We start from the raw sequence: 16440 nt of genomic DNA, 5'->3' as shown, positions 1-16440 counted from the left end.
AGAGAGAGAGCAAGAGGGACAAGCAGACTCCATGCTGAGTGTGCAACCCAACATGGGGCTTAATCCCATGACTGTGAGATCATGATCTGAGCCAAAATCAACTGAATGAGCCACCCAGGCATCCCGATCTGTTTTCTATTATTACTGTTTGCACTTTGTAGAATTTTTATAGAAATGAAAGCACACAGAATGTACTTTTTATCTGGCTTCCTTAATTAAGATTCATCCATGTTGTAACAACATTTCAGTTTTTATTGCTGAGTATTCCATTGTATGAATATACCATAATTTGTTTAATCACTCACCTGTTAATGGGCTTTTTAGTAGTTTCCAGGTTTTTGTTACTACAAACAAAGCTAGTATGAACACTCATGCACAAGTTTTGTATGGACATGTGCACATTTCTCTTGGATAAATAGGTAGGTGTGAAATGCCTGGGTCATATGGCGGGTGTGTGTTTAAACTTTCTAAAAACTGTCAAACTTTTTTCCAAAATGGTTGTACCATTTTGTACTCGATTCCCTTCTCCCTGTAATTGGGATTTCAATTTTTAAAAAACCGAGGTAAAATTCACATAACATACAATTGTGTTAAAGTGTACAACTTGGTGTTTAGTGCATTCACAATGTTGTGTGACTTCTCTCTAGTTTCAAAGCTTTTTCATCACCCCTAAATATCCCATACCCATTAAGTAATCACTTCCAATTCTTCCCTACTCCCTGGCAACCATTAATCTGCTTTCTGTTGCTTTGGAGTTGGCTAATTCTAGAAATTTCATAAAAATGGACTCACACAGGGGCGCCTGGGTGGCTCAGTGGGTTAGGGCCTCTGCCTTCGGCTCAGTTCGTGATCCCGGGGTCCTGGGATCGAGTGCCGCATCTGGCTCTCTGCTCAGAAGGGAGCCTGCTTCCTCCTCTCTCTCTGCCTGCATCTCTGCCTACTTGTGATCTTTGTCTATCAAATAAATAAATAAATAATCTTTTTAAATAAATAAACAAATGGACTCACACAATTTGTGACCTTTTGCGTCTGGCTTCTTTCACTGGGCATGTTGTTGAAGCTTATCCAACTTGTATTATCAGTACTGCATTCCTTCTTCTGGCTGAATATAGTCCACTGTATGTATGTATATGTGTATGTATATGTATATGTATGTATCATATTTTGCTTATCCATTTATCTACTGATGAATATTTAGGTGGTTTCCACCTTTTGGTCATAGTAAAGAGTGCTGCTATGAACATTAATGATAAGTGACTTAATACCCATTTTCAATTTGGAGGAAATATACCTATGGAAATTGTGGGATAATATGCTAACTTGGTGTTATGCTAACTTGCTAACTTTTTGAAGAAACTCCAAGGTTCCTATGTTTCTATATGCTTACTAACAGTTATTTTCCTGTTTGTTTGTTTTTCTTAAATAATAGCCACCCTAATGGGTGCAAGGTGGTTATCTCATTGTGGTTTTGATTTGCACTTTCCTAATGACAAATGATGTTGAGCACCTTTTCACGTTGGCCATTTGCATATCTTTAGAGAAATATCTATAGGGCCATTATTTTGGACAGCAATAATTTGGCTATGAGCCTCCACTGACTTGAGGTAATAAGGAGCGCTTAAACATTCTTGCTTAGCATATGCTTTTTAACTTTCTATTATGGAAAATTTCAAAGATATGAAATTAGTTATTCAATTAATAGTTCATAGATATCCCTTGTAGTATTAGCCCTGACAATATTGGGTTTTCTTTCCTTATTTGATTGCCTAGCCGTTCACTTCAAAGATGGCCATCTCTAATAAACACATTGCTAGCTATACCCTAAGATGCCAGCATTTACTCCCCTATGGCCCAGGCTTCTTGGTTTTAGGAATCCTAGTTGGTTTCTGTAACTGACTACTTAAGCCACTTGTTTTTTCTCTTCCAGCAGTTTAAATTCCCACTCTTACGTTTTAAATTCACCAATAAAGTGTGAGTTCATGAAACCCTAGGCCCCACCCTCAACCCCAATAAAAGCATAACCCCGGGCCCACTCATTCACTCTTTCTCCTCCTCCTCAACCTTCCCCCCAATCTCACTGTGTGGCACACATAACTTCAGGTCCTGTAAGTAATAAACTTTTTTTTCAGTTTCTTGATGTTGACTGCTGCAAGGGATCTTGTAAACATTTACTAAGAACCATAAGGGCCAGTCCAGTCATAATACTGGTTAATGATAGGCTGTACCCAGCACCAAATAGTACTACGGTCTTCTTAATACCTGATTTTGACAAACTATGTGCTCTCTTTCTCCCTTTGTTTAATTAGAGGAAAAAGCCTGTCTACTTACATCACACTAACAAGTGATTTCTACAAGTACTATTTTGGGCCTATAGCAGACCTATAAAGTTATGTGTAAAATTATCTAATGCATGTGATTTTTCTTTGGTTCTTCCAGGAGAATGAGAAGGCTTTTATTTTTATATAAGGGCTATTTTCTAATAGTTTGGGCTACTAAAATGTTACTATTATAATAACATTTATGGGTTACCAAAATGTTGTTAAAATCTATATAGTCATAGAACTTACTGAGAAAAAAAAATGAGAGCATACAACACACCAGCCTGCATCACAAAATAACAAAACACAGACCGAAAACACTGTGTATAGGTAGCTGGTGCAAATCACTGGGATTCTGGGTCACAGCTTCACCTTGCTCTCACTTGTTCTCACAGAAGCCACCCACCATGTTATCAGCTGCCCTAAGCAGAGGCCTACGTGACCAAGAACTGAGGGAGGATGCTGGCAGACAGGCAGTGAGGAACTGAGACCCTCAGCCCAACCACCCCAAAGGAACAGATTTTTGCCCCCAACTACCTGAGTGACTTTGGAAGGCCTGTCAAGCTTTGAGATGTTCACAACCCTGGCTGACACAGGGTGTCAGATGATCACAGCCTTTTGAGACTCTGAGCCATGGACCCAGGTAAGCTGTGTCCAGACCCCTGACCATCAGAAGCTATGAGATAATAAATGTTTGTTTCAAACTTCTAAGTTTTAAGGTTAATTTTTTACATGGCAATAGATAACTAATACACCAGGAACAAACGAGGTAGTACTATATCCTGGCCTGGAATTTGTCCTAAAGTTGCCTTGGGCTAGTTACTTAACCTGTGAAGGCGGCAGTTCCTTATCTTCAAGATGGGCAGAGCCTTCCCTGCCTCACAAATTAACTGTGGTATCTGCATGGAAGATCTACTCATTGACAAAAACAACAGGCTTGCTAGGAATTCAACAGAAAACTTGAACAGATTCAAACCTGCTTACCAATATCTTCAAGGAAGAATTTCAGGGAATTTTTCATATTTCTATTTCCTTATACCAAAAATATTTATAATTAGTAAAAACAAAGGACACACTCAACATCGGGTAAAAATCACGTTTTCCTTTAATTGACTACTTAATTCACACCGTTTCGTCTCTTGGTTGCTACTTTGGTAACAATTAAGTCCCCACCTCAAGAACATTGCATTCTGAACGGGCTGACACAGAGCCAGTATGAACACAGGCCCCAAACCAGGGCTTTTGGAATAACTAGAACAGCAGAACCAGCCTTTCTCTTCACTCAGAAAGGGATATTGAATCAGAGGGTCTAAAGCTCCAATTTCCAAACACAGAAAACCTGGAGCTCAACGTAGAAATGGAAACCAAAATGCATCAGAAATGAAATATTGCACCTCCTCATATACTCAAGGTCAAGATGGCTCGTGAGAAGTATGTTATCTGATCAGCTGACTTGTTGTGTTAGGAATGGCCCCACTCCAGCAACTCTAAAGGAAGCTGTTTTTGTTTCTATTTCATTTCCCAGAGGGGTATAAAAATCTACTAAAAGGAATATAATCAATCAGAATAAATCAGCTCACTCACAAGACACTCCCAGATAATGCTTTTTGGTTGCTGAACACAGTCAGCACATTATTTCAAAGTGGCAAAATTCAGGATAATTTGAAAAGAGAATTCAAAAATGACAGCTACATTTGCTGATAGGTTTATGTGAGACACACATACATTTTTTTTCCAGTGTATATGTCAAAGGACCAAGATCCCTGATCATCAAAATAAGTTATTTTGTACATTATAGTGCACAGAACAACAGAGGGAAAGACACTTTCTCGGAGAATGACCAAAAGGCATTTTGCAAAAGGTTCGTATCACTCTGAAGCATAAGGACTGGAGCCCAGTGCCTTGTGGCCTTCATTAGCTTGACCCCTCTTCTTCTTTGGTTGCAGTGGCCTCAGTGGCAGCTGTCTCTTCTAAACGTTCTGCTGGCTTCTTCTCTTCCTCTTCCTCCTCGTCCTCCTGGGGATAGAGGTCGGGATATTTCTGCATGCATTCCTGCATGGCCCGGAACTGGTCTACACAGTCTGACCCCTTGATATCCTGTGTGCTATAGTGGAAGCAGGAAAAGGCTGACTTGAACTGTTCCCCGCAGGGGCCACTGGCCATTCCCCCAAGGCATGGGCAGTTCCAGTTAATGTCTCCATTTGGCAGGATCAATCCTAGAATGGGAAAATGTGAGACAGGCTCTCGAAGGTTTCTGAAAAAGCAAAACCAAGTCCAGTCCTCAAAAGATACTTGGGAAGTACAGAACAGCAGGAAATACTGACTGGTAGGCCCTTGCCTGTGGACCTACCTCTATATTTGGATTAGGCTCAAATGCCTGTGCAAATGCAGCATCCTTTGGCTTGGCTGGAGAGAAGCCACCAATGGCAACTTTCTCCATGCACTACCCTGATCTATATTTTCAGCCGCCTCCCAGTGCAATGGCTCTGGCTGTGCTAAACATTGTAAAGCACTTAATCTGAAGAAGAAGCCACCACTGGGTTGGTGAGCAAGAAGCTTTAAGGAGCTGAAGTACTGACCTCCTTCTTTCACCCTCTGCTCAGCTCCTGCTCAAATGATCAGAACCAGAACACCCCTGCCTCCAAAAAAGACACCTTGCCCCCTCAAGCCCCTCTGGCTCTGCAGATGCTCTCAGAAGCTCAGTGTGAGGACTGGTCAAGAGGAGGCTGAGCCTTCTGCATTGGCAGGGAGCTACCCAAGGCATGCTGTACGAGGAAAAAGCTAATGGCACACCAGATGGTGTATTCTAGTTTTATAACAATGAAAAACCTAGAAGGATGTTAACCATACTGACCAACTGTTAAATAGCATGTGTGCTTCAGGGAAAGGGGGCCACTACAGACTGAATTCAGTTGCAATATTCTACAGGGCCCCTTACTTTTGAAATTTACACTTTCTTTGAACCTTACTCACATCTAAATAGTATTTCCTGGTTTTCTAAAAAGCTTTCAAGATGACGGCTTCATTTCCAGCTTTGTAACAGACAGGGAAATAGGATTCATATGAAAGTTTCTTAACATGAGTTTTTTACAGGACTGAGAGCACTCTGTAAGATTCTAAGATGCCCAGTGAAGTGACAAAATTTTTCGCTCTAACCAAATACCGAGGCGTGGTCCTCTGAGTTAGTGTCCAAAGTCCTAGGCCTAGGCTGAGCCCCACCTCTTTGTTCTAGCTCAGGAAACTTCAATGACCAACAGATCTGCTGCTGCAGTTGCTTACTGGTAAACTGGGCTACCAGTGGAGATGTCAGTGGTTACCGCAACCCCAGCAGGCAGGTCACCACTAGACCATCACTAGCTGCAGGGCATGCTCTCAAGTACCGAACTATATGTAGCAAAACACATACTCCTTCTGAAAACCTTCTTCAGCATGTACTACAAATCCCAGTTCGCACAGGAGATTTTGTGGTTCAGTGGGGTCTAAATCAGGACTACAGCCAGGGCCCAAAGGATTCCCAGAGCCCAAGCTGTCTCCCTCACATTGTACCACCTCTCCCTATGCAGGCCAACAGGTGCCAGAAACCTACGGGTTCCCCTCAGAGATACTGTGGGTTGGCCTCCAGACACAATAAAGCTAGTAGCACATAAAGCACATCACATTATGTTCTTGGTTTCCCGGCGCATATGAAAGCTGTGTTTGCACCACCCTGTATTCAGGGCATAATAGCATTATGTATAAAAAACAATGTATATACATTAGTTGAAAATACTTTATTGCTAAAGAATGTTAACCATCATCTGAGCTTTCAGAGAGTTGTAAATTTTTGCTGGTGGAAGGCCTTGCCATGATGTTGATGGCTGCTGACTGATTTGGGTTGTGGTTCTGGCAATTCTTAAGGTAAGACAACAATGAAATTTGCCGCATCAACGGCCTCTTCCTTTCGAATTTCTCTGTAGCATGTGATGCTGTTTGATAGCATTTTACCGGAACAGAGCTTCTTTCAAATTGAAATCAATCCTCTCAAACCCTGCTGTGGTTTTATGCCCTATTCTAAATCTTTTGTTGTCCTTTCAATGATCATAGCATCTCTACTAGGCGTAGATTACTTCTCAAGAAACCACTTTCTTTGCTTAGCAATCAAAAATAACCTCTGATCCGATAAAGCTTCTTTTTTTTTAATTGAAGTGTAATTAACTTACAGTACTATATTAATTTCATGTGTATGATATATAATTCATATACCCTTCTCCGTGCTCATCAAGATAACTGTACTCTTAATCCCCCTCCCAGTTCACTCCCCCAATCCTGCAACCATCAGTGAAAGCTTGATCATGATATCAAAGCAGTTCAGTCACGCCCTCAGGCTCCACTTTTTTTTTTTCCAAGATTTTATTTATCTGACAGAGAGAGAGATTACAAGTAGGCAGAGAGAGAGGGGGAAGCAGGCTTCCCAATACAGTGTCCAATCCCAGGGCCATGAGATCATGACCTGAGCTGAAGGCAGAGGCTTGACCTACTGAGCCACCCAGGTGCCCCTTCAGTCTCCACTTCTAATCCTAGTTCTCTTGCTATTTCCACCACATCTGCAGTTACTTCCCTCCCTGAAGTCCTGAACCCCTTAAAGTCCTCCACAAGGCTTGTAATCTGGTTCTTCCAAATTCCTCTTCATGGTGATATTTTGACCTCTTCCCATTAGTCACACATGTTCTTTATGACATCTAGAACGGTAAATCCTTTCCCGAAGGTTTCCATTGACTTTGCCCAGATCCAACGGAGGAATCACTGTCTAACAACAGCTATAGCCTTACGAAATATACTTCTTAAATAGTAAGACTTGATATCAAAGTGACTCCTTGATCTATGGAATGCAGAATGGATGTTGTGGTAGCAGGCATGAAAAGAACAATCTTGTACATCTCCACCAATGCTCTTGGAGGACCAGGTGCACTGTCAATGAGCAGTAGTATTTTGAAAGGAATCTTTCTTTTCTGAGCAGTAGGTCTCAACAGTGGGTTTAAAATATTCAGTAAACTACACTGTAAACAGATGTGCTATTATCCAGGCCCATCCTCAAGGCCCTAAGGATTTTTGGAATGGTAAGTGAGCACTGGCTTCAACTTTAAGTCACCAGTGGGATTAGCCTCTAACAAGAGAGTCAGTCAGCCCTTTGAAGCTCTGAAGCCAGGCACTGACTTCTCTCTGGCTATGAAAGTCCTCATTGGCATCTTCTTCTACTACAAGGCTGTTTCATCTGCACTGGAAATCTGTCGTTTAGGGCGGCAACCTTCATTCGTGATCTCAGTGAGATCTGGGCGACACGCTGCAGCTTCTGCACCAACACTGGCTGCTTCACTTGCTCTTTTCTGTCACGGAGACAGCTTCTCTCCTTCACCCTCGTGAACCACCTCTGCCAGCTTCACACTTCTCTTCTGCAGCTTCCGCACCTCACTCAGCCTTCACAGAATGGCGGGGAGAGGGCCTTGCTCTCCATGAGGCTCTGGCTAAGGGGATGCTGTGGCTGGTGTTATCTTCTCTCCAGACCACTGAGACCTTCTCCATATCAGTGATGAGGTTGTCGGCTTCCTTACCATTTGTCTTCACTGGAGGAGCACTTTTCATTTCCTTCGAGAACTTTTCCTTTGCCTTCACAACTTGGCTAACTGTTCAGTGCAACAGGCCTAGCCTTCTGCCCATCTTGGCTCCTGACAGGCCTTCTTCACTGAGCTCAATGACTTCTAACTTTTGGTGAGAATGGAGAGACTGCAAACTCCCCCTTTCACCTGAACACTTAGAGGCCACAGCCAGGCTGTTAACTGGCCTAATCTCGGTATTGTGTCAGGGAACGGGGAGACCCGAGGAGAGGGAGAGAGACAAGGAAGAGCCAGTCTTGGAGCAGTCGGAACTCACACAATATTTACTGATTAAATTTCCTGGCTTATGGCACCCAAAACAGTTATAAGTAACAGCAAAGATCACCAATCACAGATCACCATAAAATTTATAATAATAACAAAGTTAGAAATACTGCAAGAATTACCAAAATGTGACAGAGACATGAAGTGAACAAATGCTGTTGAAAAAAATGGCACCAACAGGGCTTCGAGCATGGTCCTAACAAACCTTCAATTTGTAAAAAGCACGGTATCTGCAAAAGTGATAAAACAAGGCCTATATACAAACACTGCCCTCGGAAGGCTCGAGACCTGGAAACCTGCACAGCCAATTTCCAAATGAAATACTAACTTTTTAAAGTACCAGCCCAGGTCTGCAGGAGTCTATGCTTCGTCATTTCTCAGGGGAAGGCATGCTAGAATGAGGTCACTTCTCCCAGAGGGCGCTTAGGCAGCCAATCTGCATTTCAAGGACAAAATGTAAAAATACACAGACGTCAAGATGTCAAATTAAGCCCAGATGCTGCAGGTTTGGAACATACAATCAAAAGCCTGCAGTTCTAGTCCCTGCCACTAACTTTCTTGACCAGTCCCCACTTCCTCCTGGGCCCTCAGTTTTCCCCCAGACCAGGAGATCTTTAAGGCCCTCCTCTAGCCTTTTTGAGTGTGTGCAAATTCCTTCTGCCGCCTTTCTCGTGGAACTCTAACAGCACGAAGTGCTATCTTAGCCACAGAGCTGGGTGCTTGAATGCAGGCGGCCGGCAGGAACCGGGGGCCTACTTAGTCTGCTAGGTGGTTCTGCCACTGATGGCTCAAACCCAGGTCCCAGAGCTCTCTGTTGTATAAGTTTTTTGGTTAAATCATTCATTAGAAGGGGCTGCAAAGGCATATACCTCTACGGTCCAAGCAGATCGATTATAAATGACAGAATGAGTAGCACGGAAAACAGCAGGGATGGTAAGTCCTGGCAGGAATGGAAGCGGAATGCACAGGCTCAGCAGAGACATAGACAATTTTTAAAATGCCATGAGGCAAACAAAACATGGTGTGATTGGTTCTGTAGGCCCCACAAAATGTGCTTAACTAATACAGACCTCAAGAAAGGCAGAGCACTGGAACTGACAGGCGACTTATTTCCAGAGCACTGGACTAACAGACCGAGTGCTGACTGAAGGTCACTTCCATAGCTGCCTTTCTTTTAAAACACCTTTACCTCCCACCATTCCCAAAGGGGTGCTCAACATGCTGCCTTGGCTCGACTACTCTCAACCCCAAGAGCAGTAAGCCATTCTCCCTGAAAACATATGCTTCAATTAGCGTCTGAAAAATTCCAACTGGGAGCCTATACCCCATGGGCTGCTGCTGTTACAAGCTCTCTCGACCACAGTTACCACCAGGCAAGCACTGGAAGGGTCACTAATTATCATCACAGGTGTCAGAAATGGCTTTAGATTGGTCAACTGAGTACTGTTTATGATACAGACTGTATATAAACCCTGCACACACACACACTGGTCAGCCTTACGCACACGGGGGAAGTTCCAGTGAGCCCAGTGGTCTAAAGCATTCGGAATGGCATCCTAAGCCCAAAAGACTACTTACCATTACTAAGTTGTATGCAACAGTTCCGTCTAAGTGAGCTGGATCCTGCCACTGGAAAACTGTCCCTCAGTCCTGAATGAGCTTTTGTGCAGGGTCCTTCCTGGAGCCCCAGTGAAAAGACAGCTGACCTCACCACCTCATAGAACATGGGGTAGAGCTCTTCCGGGCCTGCTTGCTAACGGTCTGTAGATGTGGCAGAATCCCGTCTGGCAGCTTGACTGAGCAGGAGGATCCCTGTCCCCTTAAAGTGCCTGCCAGACCAGATTCCATGACCACCCCCACAACCCCTGCCTAAACCTTCATGGTCAGGAAGCAGCCAACCAGCTTCAGTCTGTGTAAAACCTCAAAAGAGAAAGAGGCAGAAGCCCTCAGTTCAGAAGAAACTTAAGTTCTGGCCTAACAGCCAGGGAGTGCAAAAGCATGAGGGCTGGAAAGCACTCAGCCAGCCCCTGATACCTGGGAAAGCTGGCTAAGCTCCTCATTCTTGGGAGATAGTCCATGGCTAGGAAGGACACCTGAAAAACCTGACCTTGGCCAGAATAAAATGGGAAAACAATTCTGGACATTTTCCCCCAGGAAGGGTCCGTGGGTCCCCAGCAGGCCCGTGTCGCTCACCATGCTCCTCATACGGATCGCTGGGATCATCGGCCACCAGCTCTGCATTGCTTGGAGTTTCATGGTCCTCTTTGGTCACAAAGATGATTCGATCCTTCCCTAGTGTTTGGAGAACAGAGAAAGATACATTTTGCTCAAGAGCAGCCAAACAGCCCCAAACCCAAAAGCAGCACAAAAACCAAGTTTTAAGACTGTCCTATGCCAAACCCCCAAGTGAGGTGACCATCAGACTGTCCTTCCTGGGCTGCATCACTGAGTCTGTGTGATGGTCTAGCAGCCACTTCTACTGAGTGCTGCAACTGGAACAAAAACTTGACCAAGGTCATGGGTGAGGGAGAAGATGCCATATGCACCCTCCAAGTAGGAGCCAACATGCCCAATCCAATGAAATGCAGCTGCTTCAATCCCCAGATGTGCTGATGGCAGAGAGATGCAACAACTTCTTTCTTCCTCCCATCAAGAAAGGGCCAGTCCCGTCTCAGAATTCCTATGGCGCTTGGACTATCAACTGGCTGGAAATGTCAAGGCAGGCCCCTCTGCCATCTGCCACCCTCCCAGCTCTCTCCCCTGCACCTTCCAGCCATCGACACTCTCTCACCATCCTAAAACCTGTGCACACCAGCTCACCACACAGCAGGTGTCTGTCTGATATTCCTGTTGTGGTCAGAAGCACTTTGTCTTCGGCACCCTACATACTGCATGTCATCGGTTTCCCCTGCAGTCCCTGGATGGCAGACTGAGGCCAGCCCCTCTCTGGGTCTTGTGTGTCAGCTAGCTCGGGCCATCCCATCACTACCCTGACAGCCAGCAGGGCCCCATACTAAAGTGGTGAGCCTAAGGCTCTGGAAGTGACGAACCTGAGCTCACACTGGGCTGGAACGTAAACCCAGCTCCGTGTGTCTCCAAAGGCCATGCTGTGGAGATCCTTGACTCAGACCCACACTGCCCCTACCACCCCCAAGACACACAAGAATAAAAGCAATAGCTAACACAGCATACTTAGCATGACTCAGACACTGTCCTGAGAGCTTCGTGTGCTTGGAGCAGGAATGAATGTTTTATACAATAAGCTGAGAATTCAGCTGAGAATTCCTGCTTGGAGCAGGAATGAATGTTTTATACAATAAGCTTGTTTTATACAAGACGCTGAGAATCAAGAGAATGTTTGCTGAATGAATGAATAGGAGCTTTCTTCTAAGCTACTGGGTACCCACCTGGTGAAGGGCAAGGACATATGCAACAACCCTACTGACCACCCATTCTCACCCAGGAGATGTGGGACAATGGGACCTCATCTGGAAGGAGATGGGAAGTGCCTGGCATTTAAGAAGACTTCTCCAGGTCCCATCCAGATTGGCCCTTGGACATGGCCCTCATCAGTGGCGTAGAGTGAGTTAGCTACAATGGGGGCAGAGGCTAGGCCTGCGGAAGTGTGGCTCTTTGGGAGCTGCTAGCAATTTCTATGATTATTTCAGTTGTTCTACCTTTATATTTAGGGAAGTTCAGTCATAGGCTTGTTAAGAGAAAACAAGGGAAAACGGTTGGCCCCCACCAAGCCTGGAGTACTTATGGAACAGGCTTGAGGCAAGTACAGGGCTAAAAGCAGAGCAATCTCCAGAGAAGACAGTTCTGGAGACAGAGGGAAGGCACCCTTCTCATGCCTCCACAGGGTCTCCCACATGGGGTAACAAACAGTAAGGACAGCTAACCATTGGCATGCTTGGGGACAGGCCTCCAGCCCACCTGCAGTTCTGCCATCCTGTGACTAACTCCTTCCTGCTTGTCAAACTAGGTCTCCCTCCATGCGCCAAACTGCAGTCCTGTCCCTGACTGTGAACTCCAAGGCTGGGTTCCTCAATTCCTCTATCTGGCCAAGGCCACTCAGCTGGTTAAGTGTCCAAGAAGAACTAGGGCCCATCTGCCTGCTGTTCGTGCCAAAGCACAATGCAGCCCCTCTGGGTCTTTGACTGAGGTTTGGTGTCCTCATCAGCACTGGTGTTCTGTCATTACCTGAGCAAAAATAGCTTCATCCGGACCATTCTTCGGATTTGCCTTGAGAGCAAAGTCCTGCATCTTGCTGCTCTTTGCCTCTTTCACCCATTTTTTTAATTTACTGGATGTTTGCCTACACATTCTAAATTAAGCTGAAGTTTATCGATACCTTTAGTTGATAATGGTGGCTTCACCTAAGTCTTAGAGGCTTCACAGACTGTGCGGGGAATGGTCCTGCTGAGCTGTCTGGCAGAGAAAGTAAGGATTCCAAGCCTCCCTGAGTGGCACTTTTCCTACCTGGATGGGTGTCTTGGTCCATTCAGGCTACTATAACAAAATACCACCACCAGGGTAGTTCCTAAAGAACAGAAAGTTATTGCTTACAATTCTGGAGGCTGTCAAGTCTAAGATCGAGAACCCAACATGGTCACCTTCTGGTGAGGGCCCCTTCCTACGTCACAGCAGCTGCCTTCCCTTGCGTCCTCACAGGGTGAAAGGGGCTGGAGATCTCTCCAGAGCTTCTTTTCTAAGGGCATTCATCCCATACGTGAAAGTTCCACCCTCATTCCCTAAGCACCTCCCAAAAGCCCCTTCTACTAATACTACCACCCTTGGAGGTTTGGATTTCAACCTATGAAACTGGAGGGACACATTCATTATCATCCAACTTGGGGGAGAGGATTCCCTGGGTGATCTGACTGGTTTCTAAGCAGGGATCTGTCTTTGCATCCCCAATCCTGGTATCCAGGTGGAGCTCCTTTTGTTTCATGGACAAGTAACAGTAAAGGCCAGAAACCATCTGTAGAAAGAACAGAAGCATAGCTCTGAGGCTGAGATGGAAGCCCAGCTTTGAGGGTCTGGCTCAGTGGCACTGATATCACAGAGTTTTAGACCTAGAGTTCAAATCTGAAAATAAGCACATAACAGCTGTGATCTCAGGCACCTTCTTGTGGCCTTAGGAAACAGGTCCCCCAGCAGCTCAGCATCTCTGAACCTAGTAAGGGTCAGGAATCAGGGGCCCCGGGGCCCACTCTGAAAACAGGACTTAAGGGTGAAGCTGAGAACAGAAAGCCTGATTAAACAGTTGGATACCAAGACACCCCCAATTCAGTATTTTTACTCTCTGTACACCATCCTTAACTCCTTTCAACCTTCATCATCAAATCTGGTTGGCTCTACCTTCAAAAACAGCCAGAAAGATCTGCATCCCTCACTACCAAGACCCTATCTCCCACTACTTGCTCTATCCATTCCCACAACTCGTTGCTTTTACTGGACACACTGGGGGCACACCTACCTCTAGGCCTGAGCCCAGGCTGTCTTCACATCCAGGAGCACCCTCCAGATCCACAGTCACCCTCTCCCTGCCTTCATACCTCCTGCTCAGATGCCTCCCTCTCCAACCACTCTCCATCTCCCTTGGTCTGCCTTTTCTCCAAAGCACTTTTCCTCATCTAACATATTATTATATATTTGCTGACTCCCTGTTTCCCCCACTGAAAGATCAGCTCTTCTGGGGTAAGAATTTCTCTATACCATTCATTGCAGTATTGCCAGAGCCTAGAACAGTGTCCAGAACATGGTGGGTAATCAATATTTGTAGAACAAATGAAACGAGAAAACAAAATGAAGACCTTAGCAGAGAACAGGGACACAGAATGGTTCTTACCATTAAGTAGACTACAAACAAAACAAAACAACTTTTGGATACGTAGTCTCATTTCCCCTAGAAATGGGAATAGGAACATACAGAGCATCTTGACATGTCAAAATCTTCAGCAGATCCAACCCAGATGGAGCGCCCATCTCTTCCCCAATGCCACAAAGTAGACGATGGTACCTGCACTCACCAGCACCTGCTCAGGGGCTGGCATACCACAGGTGCTCAATAAATGTCTGCTGAGGAACCAGAGAAGGCAGACAGCCACAGAAAAGAATGGTGTGGCACCAATACATCCAAGTGTGGGTGGTCTAAGGCCAGGGAGCGAGGCTGAGTCTACGCCATGGAACACCTAGGATGCCAAAACGTTTAACCTGAAAGCTGGGTGGTGGCGGGGGCCGGAGGGGGACCCTTGAAGTAAATTTGCTCAGGCAAGTGACTCATTCAGAATGAAGAGCCAGCCGTGGAAGAGCTGGGGAAATAGAGGTATCAGGCAAAGAAACAACTAAGACACCAGTGTAGCTTGGCACTGACAGGGTAGTTAGAAATCAGGCTGGAGCCAGATCACGCAGGGGCTTTCAATTCTCATCCCCAAACTAAGAGAGGGATCTTTGACCCAGGAAAAGATAAAGTTACATGTTTTGGGTGGCAGATGGAAACCACCTTTCCTTCCCAAATAACCTGAGACTCCTAGATATCCTAACAGGCAAGGGGAAGTGTTATTCATCTGGCACAGCTTCATTATACCTAAAAAGCTCAAAATTATTTGAGTAATTAGAGACATCAGTGAGTATTATGGCTTTATGACCATAAACTAGAACCAAAGAAGCAGTTCTAGAAGCAGCATGAGGTACTGGGAAAAGGCTTGAAATTTTGGATTGAGCTATTCTCCTAATTGGGTATATGACCTCAGGTAGGTCTTCCACGTCTCTGGTCTTCAGATTCCCTGAATTAAACTGAGGGAATCAGACTGACTATTCCCTAAAGAATTTCTGGGTGAGTTCCAACTCTTTGTAGTTTTATATTCTCATGTGTTCACCATAACTGCCAGGCACAGAGAAGATGCCCCTGAGTACCTTGTTAAATGAATGAAGACCAACTTTTCATTGTACCATTGGAAACTGGGGCCTAGAAGGGTTAGGTGGCAGCTCAGGGCCAAAAAGCCAGTGAATGGCAGTGTGTGGGGAGGCCCTTGTACTCCAGCCAAGAGACTCCTGGGTTCTTCAGTAGAGGTAAGAACAGATGAAGCAAAGAGAAAATAGGTGGAGATGGGCACTTCGTTGGAAAGGTGGGGGATTCCCAGAAGAGAGCTCCCTGGAATCCAGCGGGCCCCAGACTGAATGGTGCAGTTTCTGTGATCAGACTGATGAATCCCAGCTCCAGGATATTCGGGGTCAAGTGCCTTAGGCCAGCCATCTCTGTGTCTTAGGGTCCACTCTTTGATAAAATGCAGGTAAAAGAGCCTCACTTATAATTATTAAAATCGCCGCGAGATCAATGAGGTAAGCCATATAAAGACTCTTGAACAAGTGCCTGGTACGTAGTAGGGGCTCAATAAATGTCCACGTGGGTGGCATTTTTACACTCCAGAACAGCCCCTAACCCCTGTGGCAACTTTTCAGGAGGGACAGTTAAAAAGCGAGTACAAATGCAAACGCGTGGTGGGTGGTAAGAGCGACAGTAAAAAGGAAAAAAATCCCAGTTACGAGCCAGAGGAAGCGTGCTCAGCACTTCCTGTGCCCCCCTGGCCTAGTTTACTAAATCTCCCACGTGCCGGTCCTTCTGAGGTCCGGGTTCCAGTCTCACAGTGACCTTGGACCAGCCTCGTCCGTCCCAGTCTCGGCTTTCTCATCTGCAAAACGGACGTGGCGACCCCACTGTCCAGCCCTCCCAAGGGTCCCGAAGAAGGTACCCTGGGCCGCGCCTGCAGTGCCCCCGGGGCACCGGGGCCTAAGTGTCCCGGGGGTGGCAAAACCGCATGTCCCTTGCAGGCCCTCGTAGGCCGGTCTCCATGGCAGCCCGCCCTGCCTACCTTCCTGCCGGCAGTAGGCCATGGCTGCAGCCCCGGCACTCAGACCTCGCAGCGACAGCGGTGGTGGCAGCACAGGCGGCGGCGGGCTCACGCTGTGATCTCTTCTCGGGCAGGGCAGACGGCTCCGAGGCCCACGCGGAAACCCCCCTCCAGGACTGCCCGCCGCGCGCCTGCCTCTGCGACCTCCCAACCCCAGCCCGGCCCCAAACAGCCGGGAACTACGTTTCCCAAGAAGCCGAACGCTGCTAGGTTTCTCTTCAAGGCCGGAGGAACTACATATCCCGGAATGACTTGCAATGCGCAGGCGCATCAATGAGGTACAGCACGTGT

General features: G+C 46.0%; 1 protein-coding gene across 1 annotated transcript; it reads right to left on the bottom strand.

The window, feature by feature from the left end:
- Positions 1-3400: 3400 nt before the first annotated feature.
- CHCHD4 (coiled-coil-helix-coiled-coil-helix domain containing 4) lies at positions 3401-16376 on the bottom strand. The gene is made up of 3 exons (XM_004738602.3): positions 16111-16376; positions 10427-10525; positions 3401-4534 (listed from the first exon to the last, which is right to left on the bottom strand). The coding sequence occupies exons 1-3, from the start codon at positions 16130-16132 to the stop codon at positions 4233-4235; spliced, it is 423 nt and encodes a 140-aa protein (XP_004738659.2). The 5' UTR covers positions 16133-16376; the 3' UTR covers positions 3401-4232.
- Between the last annotated feature and the right edge of the window lie 64 nt (positions 16377-16440).

Source organism: Mustela putorius, unplaced genomic scaffold (assembly GCF_011764305.1).
Source record: "Mustela putorius furo isolate JIRA1106 unplaced genomic scaffold, ASM1176430v1.1 tig00003850_pilon_pilon_pilon, whole genome shotgun sequence".
In the NCBI taxonomy this organism is placed as follows: Eukaryota; Metazoa; Chordata; class Mammalia; order Carnivora; family Mustelidae; genus Mustela; species Mustela putorius.
The sequence above is the reverse complement of the archived record's forward strand: the minus strand, read 5'-3'. Positions and strand labels throughout refer to the sequence as shown.

Coding starts and splice junctions, on each gene's coding strand:
- CHCHD4 (XM_004738602.3), bottom strand. CDS start 16,132: ATGGCCTACTGCCGGCAGGAAG. Junction 10,526..16,110: donor GGCCTACTGCCGGCAGGAAG/GTAGGCAGGGCG, acceptor TCCAAACACTAG/GGAAGGATCGAATCATCTTT. Junction 4,535..10,426: donor CGATCCGTATGAGGAGCATG/GTGAGCGACACG, acceptor TTCCCATTCTAG/GATTGATCCTGCCAAATGGA.